The sequence below is a fragment of the Rhinopithecus bieti genome, unplaced genomic scaffold (genome assembly GCF_001698545.2).
Source record: "Rhinopithecus bieti isolate Rb0 unplaced genomic scaffold, ASM169854v2 scaffold_17010, whole genome shotgun sequence".
NCBI lineage: Eukaryota > Metazoa > Chordata > Mammalia > Primates > Cercopithecidae > Rhinopithecus > Rhinopithecus bieti.
Window position 1 is genome coordinate 2,396,879 of NW_016808932.1, and position 10,466 is coordinate 2,407,344.

At 48.3% G+C, this 10,466-nt stretch overlaps 2 protein-coding genes across 3 annotated transcripts in view; one reads left to right on the forward strand and one right to left on the reverse strand.

The window, feature by feature from the left end:
- RNFT2 (ring finger protein, transmembrane 2) overlaps positions 1–5,285 on the reverse strand; it is a 43,130-nt gene extending 37,845 nt beyond the window's left edge. Inside the window, exons 1-3 of the mRNA XM_017887890.1 lie at positions 5,206–5,285; positions 3,019–3,198; positions 2,188–2,246 (exon numbers count right to left, since the gene is read on the reverse strand). Of these exons, the coding sequence (XP_017743379.1) occupies positions 2,188–2,246; positions 3,019–3,042 (83 nt within the window). The 5' untranslated portion in view covers positions 3,043–3,198; positions 5,206–5,285. The remainder of the gene's footprint in view (positions 1–2,187; positions 2,247–3,018; positions 3,199–5,205) is intronic.
- Positions 5,286–5,475: 190 nt separating this feature from the next.
- The window catches only part of SPRING1 (SREBF pathway regulator in golgi 1), a 25,922-nt gene continuing 20,931 nt past the window's right edge, over positions 5,476–10,466 (forward strand). Inside the window, exon 1 of one of the 2 annotated variants that reach the window (XM_017887884.1) lies at positions 5,476–5,793. In XM_017887884.1, coding sequence (XP_017743373.1) covers positions 5,683–5,793 — 111 coding nt within the window. In that variant the 5' untranslated portion in view covers positions 5,476–5,682. The remainder of the gene's footprint in view (positions 5,794–10,466) is intronic. The other variant, XM_017887885.1, reaches the window with a different exon arrangement.

Below are 10,466 nucleotides of genomic sequence, written 5' to 3' on the forward strand. Positions count from 1 at the left end.
AAAAAAAAAAAAAAAAAAAAAAAAAAAAAAAAAATTCTAGCTCATGAGCATTTTAACTGTTCTGTTTTTTGTTTTTTTTTTTAGGTTCTATCTGGTCCTATCTATTAATCACAAGGCCAAACGAATGGCCAAAGTTATGTACATGTCCTTGCAATCCAGAGCCCATAACCCCAACCACTGCTTCATTTAACTTTTTTTTTTTTTTTTTTTTTGAGACAGGGTTTCACTCTGTTGCCCATGCTGGAATGCAGTGGTGCAATCATAGCTCACTGCAACCTCCGCCACCTAGGCTCAAGCAATCCTCCCACCTCTGCCTCCTGAGTAACTAGGGCCACAGATGCATGCCACCATATTGGGTTAGTTTTTATTTTTTGTAGAGATGGGGTCTCCCTATTTTGCGCAGGCTGGTCTCAAACTTCTGGGCTCAAGCGATCCTCCCACCTTGGCTTCCCAAAGTGCTGAGATTATAGACATGCACCACCATGCCTGGCTAGTTTAAAATTTTTTTTTGTAGAGACAGGATCTCCCCATGTCACCTAGGCTGGTCTCTAACTCCTGGACTCAGGCTATCCTCCCACCTTGGTCTCCCAAAGTGTTGAGACTACAGGCGTGAGTCACTGCATGGCCCTTCCTTCATCTAAGTTTTACAAACGCATCCTGTCCTAAATCATCCAGGGCCAGATACCAAACTAAAGAGCACCTTGAGGCTGCGCATGGTGGCTTGTGCTTATAATCCCAGAGAGCGGAAACTTGGGCGGCCAAGGTGGGCAGGTCGCTTGAGACCAGCCTGGGAAACATAACAAAACCCTGTCTCTACAAATACAAAAATTAGCCGGGCATGGTGGTGCATGCCTTCAGTCCCAGCTACTCGGAAGGCTGAGGTAGGAGGATCACTTGAGCCTGAGAGGTCGAGGCTGCAGTGAGCCGAGATCATGCCACTGCACTCTAGCCTGGGCAACAGAGGAAGATCCTATCTCAAAAAAAAAAAAAAAAAAAAAGAGAGAGACCACCTTGATACCCCAGAGCCCACCAATATGATTCAAACTAGCCAGTCCTAAACTATTTCCCCTGACTTGTCTTTCTTTCCCCCAGAAAACACAATAAAGGCTGTGACCTATGCTTTTCCTTGGTCCTTTCTGCCCCCTGACTGATGCTGGTGCTTCCCCAGGTGGCCCTGCATGCAGCAGTATGCCCCTCCTCTTGAGAAATGGAAGAAATAAAAATCTCATCTTTCAATGTCATTAGCCTCTCCGTGTTGTTTCTCAGAGCTATGATCTCAATGTTTGTGTCCTCTGCAGATTCTTATGTGGAAAGCTAACCCACGCCAGCCATAGTGGTTCACACCTATAATCCCAGGGCTTTGAGAGGTCAAGGTAGGAAGATCGTTTGAGCCCAGGAGTTTCAGGCCAGTCTGGACAACTTAGTGAGACCCCATCTCTACCAAAAGAAATTTAAAAATTAGCTAGGTATGGTGGCACATGCCTGTAGTCCCAGCTACTCAGGAGGCTGAGGCAGGAGGATTGCTTGAGCCTAGGATTTGGAGGCTATAATGAGCCATGATCACCACTGCATTCCAGCAGTGCAGTAACAGATAACAGAGCAAGACCCTCTCTCAAAAAAGATATCTAACCTGCAATGTGATAGTACTAGAAGGTGGGCCTTTGAGAATGATTAGGTGATGAGATGGGCTCTTCACGAATGGGATTAGTGCCCTTAAAAAGGAGACCCAGACAGATCCCCTTCCCTTCACCACATTAGGACATAGCAAGAGAATGGCCACCAGTGAACCAGAAAGTGGGCCTTTCGCAGACACTGAACATGCTGGAGCTTTCACCTTGGACTTCCTAGCCTCCAGCACTGTGAGAGATAAACATTTGTTGTTGAAACCACCCATTCTATGACATTTTTGTGATAGCAGCCTGTATGGACAAAGACATCTCCATAAATTAAAATCCACAGGTACATTCATTGATACAATGAGTCAGGTGGCTCACCTGTCACACAAGGCTTTGAAATTTAGCATGAAAGAAAGAGCAAGCTATTATGCATTGAATGTTTAGTATGAGGCCATCTCTGCAACTCTAACAACTAACACTGAGTGGGAGGCATTGTTCAATCCAGTTTCGGGTTGCCCTTCACCACCCGAAGCCCAGAGCCCTCAGATGGAACAGAACCAGGGATGCCTACCTTTCAGGTGGAATGTTATCCGTGTTGCTGCTGTGGCGTCTCTGCATCTTCCTTAACACCTAAAACCCAACACATGGGTGAGCCAGAGTCTCCCAACACTCCCACTGCCTGTCAGATTGCCAAGGTAATTGTAAACTGCAAACCCGCACTAGTCATATCTTAGACCCCTAGTGCTCTCTGGCATTTTCCAATGTGTACTTCAATCTTTCATGCCATTCCATCCTCAATGTGACATTCTATCCCATGAGGAAAGCTAGCACCGCATTTCACAGAGGAGGACGATGAGACTCGGAGGAGGAGGAAGTCCTCATGTGAGAGGATAATGCAGTGAACTGTGCAGCCAAGAGGTGCCGGATGAAGTGAAGTGGGTAGTGGACTGGCAGGAGACATGGATTCTGGGTGGATGCTGCCGCTAACATGCGACCCTAGCCAAATCAGTAACCTCTCTGTACGCACACATAACCACAAAAATAACACAATACATCATGGGGGGGACAACACTATTAACAAAAAAAATCAAAACATACTGTGGCGACCTCACACACAGACACACACAATAAAACAACAGCACACAACCAATCCCCTGGGTGCGACCGTAGACACATCAGTAACCTCTCTGTGCGACCCTAGACACATCAGTAACCTCTCTGTGACCCTAGACACATCAGTAACCTCTCTGTGTGACCCTAGACACATCAGTAACCTCTCTGTGGCTTCAGATTCCCCATGTGTTACATGGGAGGGGTGGAGTGGTCAAACCAAAGCTTCCTTCCAGCTCTCACATTTAATCAAGAAGTAGTAAAGATGCAAATTCTCTTGGAGACATATCACCTGATTCACTGTGAAGAGCCACATGGACTTCAGAACTCCATGTTGACGACACTGGAGGTAGGCATTTGGGACTCCTGAGGGGGACGTGACCACTGGATCCCAGAGAGGACAGGCCGCCTCCCCCTCCTCTTCGTCTCCAGAGGGATGCAGAGTCAGGGGAGCTTGTCAGAGACTCCAAACCTGGATGGAACAGAACACTTGGATGAATAGTCCCTGTGATACCTTGAATCTGCTAAGAAGCCTTAGGACATTGTTGGTAGCTATAAGCAGATAATTCCATCTGCTCAGTGTCTCTGGGTAGCCTCTCAGTGATCCCTCTTTGAAACTCCTTTTTTTTTTTCCTTTTTTTTTAAGACGGAGTCTTGCTCTGTCACCCAGGCTGGAATGCAGTGGTGCGATCTTGGCTCACTGCAAACTCTGCCTCCCAGGTTCAAGTGCTTCTCCTGCCTCAGCCTACAGAGTGGCTAAAATTACAGGCTTACAGGCATGTGACACCATGCCTGCCTAATTTTTGTATTTTCAGTAGAGATGGGGTTTCACCACATTGACTAGGCTGGTCTCAAACTTCTGACCTCAAGGGATCTGCCTCCCTTGGCCTCCCAAAGTGCTGGGATTACAGGCATGAGCTACCGTGCCCAGCCCTCTTTGAAACTCTTAATGTATTGTATTTCATCCTATTGTCAAACTAAGAGTCCTGATTGGGGAAGCCAGAAAATATGTTTTAAACCCTCCAATGGCTGTCCAGTGCAATCAGAATCAAACCCAAGCTCTGTCCACAGCCTACAGGTTCTTCCTGATGTAGCATCATCTGTTTCCAACTACATTTCCTCCCATTCTCCCTTTTCCCACTCCTGTCCACCCACAGTGGCTCTTCTGTTCCTCTAATGTGTCAGCATGTCCCTGCCTCAGGGCCTTTGCACTTGCTGTGCCCTCCTCTTGGAATACTTTCTCCTCTAAATGTGGCAGGGCTTGGTCCTGCAAGGCAAATGTCACCTCTTTCCAGGGCCTTCTCTTCTCATTCTCCTGACCCCCCATAATGTTGACCTGTTTTATATTCTTCATGGCACTTATTTGTTCATGTTTACTTATTTATTTATGATTTGTCCCCCCAGTAGAATATAAATGCCATTCATGAAAGCAGGGACCCTGTCTACTTGGTTCACCCCTCTGCCTCAGCATCTAGGACACTGTCTGGCACAGAGTAGCACTCAACAAATACTTACTCAATGAATAAAACATCTGTGGGTCTCCCCGATCCCCTTTTCTAGATCCCTTGCTCCCTGTCCCACCTTTCACCCTAGCAAGGCAACAAGGGCCACCTACTTCCCATGAATAGGTTTAGCCTCTGTGAATATCTTCTTGTCTCTGCAGGCAGAGCCAATACTGTAGATATAGGGTGTCTCTATCAGTCAGATGGTGTCTGACTATCAGTTCAGGGCACGATTATTGGCTGTTGAATGACTTCCTAATCCTGACCAGGCTTCTTGAGGGGGCAGCAATGGTGTCACTAGGGCCACTGATTAGAAACGACTTGCCAGTGAAGCCCCCTTTCTCTTTTGAAAATTAGGTAACAAACCGGTCGGCAGCAGCATCTTCGTATATAAAGAAAAGGTCATTATATAAATATTTTTCAAGAATTTACAATCTCAACTTAATCTCCCTCTCGCCCCTCCCCCCATTATCCCACATTGCAAATCCTTGGGGGAAAATAAAATTCAGTATTCCAAAGTTTTCATCCACACATTTAACACCGCCTCCTAAATCGAATGCTCGAGCCTCTACTTTCGGATGCTTGTATTGGAAGAGGCTTCGGATTCTCTGTTGGAAGCAGGCCGTACATAATTCTGGAATACATTTTGCACGCGGGATGCATCTGAATGAATGAAAGGCCTTTTAACCCTCTGCTCCGTATGTCCCTTTGAAGGACTGCACCTAGACTTTTCGATGCTTGCGATGGTTCAAGTTGAGCCCCCGGGTCCCGTTACAGGACTGCATCGAAATGCACTCAGCGGAGCATCGCCTGCATCACTTGGACTGGAAGCCGGCAGGTGCACTTCGGGCACAACGTCGCGAGCGCTTTTCATCCCTGCAACCAACACACAGGGCAAAACGCTCTGGGACTGCAAGGGCAGGAGACTACACAGACCATGCTGGGAGAAAATAAAAAAAAATGCGTTCTCTTTTTACCTGCCCAGACAATTCAGCAACCACAGCCGCCTCATTCAGGTCCAGCCAAGCCAATCACCCGCGCAGCCCGGGCAGCACGTGACTTCCGACGCTTCCGGCCTCCTATTCGGTGGTTTCTCGCCATGGCCGGGTCCGGCGCTAGGACCCGTGCACGGCTACGCTCTTTGCACTCGCGCGATTGCCAGCCCCCTTTTCCGACATTTAACCAATAGGAAGCCGCCGCTCCGTAGGGACCAATGATGAGGAGATCTTGCGCGACTAGCCCATGTCGCTGCGGGGCGGAGGCGGGGGCGTAGGGCGGGGTCACGTGGGGCTGCGCGAAGAGCTGCTGGGAGTCGACTGGGCCGCGGGCCGCGGGGCCGGCGCCCTCCTGGAGGGATGGGGCTGCCGGGCGCGTAGGGGTAGGGGCCATGCCGCCCGGGCCCCGGGCCTGCCGCGTTCCGCGCCCCGGCCGCCGCGCCCCAAGTCCGCGCCGGGATGGTGAACCTGGCGGCCATGGTGTGGCGCCGGCTTCTGCGGAAGAGGTGGGTGCTCGCCCTGGTCTTCGGGCTGTCGCTCGTCTACTTCCTCAGCAGCACCTTCAAGCAGGTCAGTGGCCGCCCTTCCCCTCCTCCCCTTCCCTTCTTCCTTCCTTCCTCCCCTTTCCTTTACTTTCTCCTTCCTTCCTTCTCTTCTACCTGCCTCCCTTCCTTCGTTACCTTCCTCCTTTTTTCCTTCCTCCCTGTCTTCCCACCCCTTAACTTACCCCTTCCCTTCATTTCTTTCCCCTTCCTGTCCTTCCTTCCTTCCTTCCCTTTTTCCTGCCTCCCCTCCTTACCTTCCTCCTTCCCTTCCTGCCTCCCTTCCTTCCTTACCTTTCTCCTACTTCCTCCCCCTTTCCTTCCTTCCCCTTCCCTTTCTTCCTTCCTCCCCCTTCCCTTTCTTCCTCCCCTTCTTCCTCCCCCTTCCCTTCCGTCTTTCTTCCTTCCCTTCCTCCTTCCGTCCTCCTCCTTTCTGTCCCTCTCTCCCTTCCTTCTTCCTTTCCTCTCTCCTTTCTTCCCTGATATCCTATTTCCTCACTTCGTTCTTCCTTCTCTTCCTTCCCTTTCTTCCCTGATTCCTTCCTTTCTCCCCTTCTAACGTTCCTTTCCTTCTTCCTCCCCTTTCTCCCTCCTTCCTTCCTCTCCTTCCTCCTTCTATCCTCCTTTCTTTTGCCCCTCTTTCTCCCTTCCTTCCTTCCTCCTCTTTCCTCACTTCGTTCTTCCTCCTTCCTTCCCTTTCTCCATTCCTTCCTCCTTCCTTCCCTTCCTCCTCCTTTTCCTTACTCCTCGCGTTTGTCGACCTCCCGGCTTCTGCAGCGGCGCCGCCGGGGCGTCCGAGGGTGGGGAGAGGTGCGCATTCCTGTCCCGGTCTCAGCACGGGTGAGGGACCTGCCCACCGCGTTGGTCCCTGAAGCGGGAAGGGGTTGCTAGGCCAGGACAGAGCTGGGACTAGAACCCCGAGTTGAGGACCCTTCAGCGGTGGTGACTGCTTCTGTGAACACCTCCCTGCTTTTCACCTACCCGGTCCAGAGCTAAGAGAGGGGGTACATAATGCTCGCTTCATCCTGGCGGCAGGCCTGGGAGAGGTGGGGTTCCCAGTATTACAGTGGGGGAAACCAAGACACAGGTGGCAAGGGTCGGCCAGCGCTGGCATGGGTGCCCTTCGTTTAATTTGGGGGTTCTGTGTCCTCCTGGGTGACTCAAAAGGACCCCCAGTTCCTTTTATGCTTTTTGTGCATAACTCGATTGGTGGAATTCCACCCCTCCAACACACTGCACCCTTTCATTTTTCTTCCACGTGAGAATTTCTGGGAGAAACAGCAAGGAGCTCGGGTGGGGAAGTCTTACCCAAAGCATTAATAAGTTTGTCTAGAAGTCCAGGTTGAGTGCTTAGTTGTGTAGAAGGGGTGGTTACGCTCCAGAGTGCACCCAGGATAACCCTGGGTTATGCTGTTGTCCTGACATGGTTATAAAAAGCTCTTCTTTTTACTCTCAAAGCTCAAGTGTGTAAATAAAATATATAAATGAATAGAACATTAATAAAACTATGTGATCACTCTACGTTTAGTGGATTGGCAGGGGAGCTGTCAAAAGGGAAGAATAGGGAATTGTACCTGACCTCCCAGTTTACCTTAGGCAAACAGAGAAGCTGAGTGTTGTAAGTCTCTTTTATTGGCCGGGATGTCTGGACGATCATGTGAATTACCAGACTTCTGTGACTTGTGTTTTCTGCCACCTCAGACACCTCCTCACGGTGGCATGTTGTCCCTTGTCTGTCTTGTGGACCCCTGAGTGGTGGTGTGCGCCAGGACTCTGTCCTCTGCCTTCCTCTCTATCTGACTCAGGTGACCTCTGGGCCATTGTTTAAATACTCAGGTGATCTCTGGAGGTATGCTGTTGATGCCCGTTGTTGATAACAGCCTAGATCTGTCTAGAAATCCCCAAATTCTTATATCCGATTGCCTAGTTGATATCTTTTTTTTTTCAAAGTGGTAAAATACGACATAAAATTTCCCATCTTTTTTTTTTTTTTTAAGACCGAGTTTCGCTCTTGTTGCCCAGGCAACCTCCGACTGCCAGGTTCAAACAATTCTCCTGCTTCAGCCTTCCTGAGTAGCTGGAATTACAGGCATGTGCCACCACGTCTGGCTCATTTTGTATTTTTAGTAGAAATGGGATTTCTCCGTGTTGGTCATGGCTAGTCTTAAACTCCTGACCTCAGATGATCCACCCACCTCGGCCTCCCAAAGTGTTGGGATTACAGGTGTGAGCCACTGCGCCCAGCCAAAATTTCCCATCTTAACCTTTTTTAATACGGAGTCTCACTCTGTCACCCAGGCTGGACCGTAGTGGCATGATTTCAGCTCACTGCAATCTCCACCTCTCGAGTTCAAGCAATTCTCCCTGCCTTAGCCTCCCGAGTAGCTGGGATTACAGGCATGCCCCACCACACCCGGCTAATTTTTGTATTTTTAGTAGAGACGGTTTCGCTATGTTGGCCAGGCTGGTCTCGAACTCCGGACCTCAAGTGATCCACCTACCTCGGCCTCCCAAAGTGCCAGGATTACAGGCGTCAGCCACCATGCCCGGCCCTATCTTAACCATTTTTAAAGTATGCAGTTCAGTGGTATTAAATACATCCTTAACGTTGTGCGACCATCACCACCATCCACTTCCATAACTCTTCTAGAAACTGAAACTTTATATTCATTAAACAATTCGTTTCTCCCTTTCCCCCAGCCTCTGGAAACTACCCTTCTGCTTTCTAGTTGACGTTGAGTGTGTTCGTATTTGAACCAAACAGAACTCTTGATTCTCTGCCAGCACTTGTTCCTCCCCGAGTCTTCCGAGTCTTGGTCAGTGGCATTACTGTTTACCAGGTATTCAAGCCACTTCATTTGTTTTTTTCTCCTCTCACTCCCTATATCCACAATATTGGCTTTGCCTCCAGAGTGTATCCTGAATCTGCTCATTTCTTCGAAGTGTCACTGCTGTCACCCTAGGCCAAGCCACTGGCATCTCTCGTCTGGACCATTGCAGTAGCCCAGCAGCAAGTCTCTGCTTCCATTCTTGTCTTCTTCTCTTCCCAGCAGTAGGGGTAATAATCTTTAAAAAGATGGGATCATGGCACTTTCCCCAGGTAAAATTCTCAGAGGAAACTCTGGATTCTCTTCCAGGATCTCTGCATGGTTGAATCTTTTTTGTCATTTCAGGTCAGACTGTTACTATTTCAGACCATACCTGATGACACGGTGTAAATTACTTCAATTCCTTACTCATAAACCTGCTTTATTTTCTTTGTGGTAGGCGTCACAAACCGAACATTTCTCGTTCATTTACTTATCTGTCTTGCCTCACTCTCTCTTTTAGACTATGATATTCTTGACAACAGAGACCTTGTCTGTCTTGTTCATAGACTCTCCAGCCCTTAGGATACTGCCAGCCACTTCATGGGAATCCAAATATTGATTGAACAAACAAGTGAGCCTTTTTAACTGGGATGAATGTTTCTTTTCAGTCTGGCATACTTCTGCTAACCTTTCACCTCTTGGCTCAGGTGCTGTCCACTCTGTCACCTTCCCTACAACCACCTTTTCACTACCCTGACACATCCTCTTCATTTTAAAATTATAGTCATGCGTCACTCAAGATTTTGAAAAATGCATCTTTAGGTGATGTGCTACACCCCAGGCTATGTGGCATAGCCTATTGCTCCTAGGCACTAAGTCTGTACAGCATGTGACTATACTGAATACTGTAGGTGATTGCAGCGCAACGGGAGGTATTTGTGGATTTAAATATATCTAGCCGTAGAAAAGGTACAGTTAAAAATACTGTATAAAAGATACAAAATGGGCTGGGTGTGGTGGCTCTTGCCTGTAATCCTATTAGTTTGGGAGTCTGAGGCAGGCAGATCACTTGAGGTCAGGAGTTCGAGACCAGCCTGGCCAACATGGCAAAACCCCATCTCTACTGAAAATATAAAAATTAGCCAGGTGTGGTGGTGCACACCTGTAATTCCAGCTATGTGGGAGGCTGAGGCAGGAGAGTCGCTTGAACCTGGGAGGTGGAGGTTGCAGTGAGCCGAGATCGCACCACTGCACTCCAGCCTGGGCAACAGAGTGAGACTGTTTCAAAAAATCTAAGAGTAAAAATGGTACACCCGTAAAGAACACTTCCCGTGAGTGGAGCTTGCAGGACTGGAAGTTGTTCTGGATGAGTCAGTGAGTGAGTGGTGAGTGAACGTGAAGGCCCAGCAGGTTACTGTGTGCTACTGTCAGCTGTCCACACAGGCCACTCCACATTGATTTGAAGATTTTTCTTTAATAATAAGTTAACATTTGCTTACTGTAATGTTTTTACTTTATAAACTTTAATTTTTTTAAACTTTTGGCTGTTGTATTAACACTTAGCTGAAAACACACACATTGTACAGCTGTACAAAAATATTTTTCTTATTTATATCCTTATTCTGTATGCTTTTTTCCCTGTTTTTCTGTTTTGTTTTATTACTTTTTAAACTTGTTTGTTAAAAACTAAGATGAAGCCAGGCGCAGTGGCTCATGCCTGTAATTGCCAGCACTTTGGGAGGCCGAGGCTGGCAGATCATGGGGTCAGGAGATTGAGACCATCTTGGCTAACATGGTGAAATCCCATCTCTACTAAAAATACAAAAAAAATTAACCAGGGCCGGGCGCGGTGGCTCAAGCCTGTAATCCCAGCACTTTGGGAGGCCGAGAC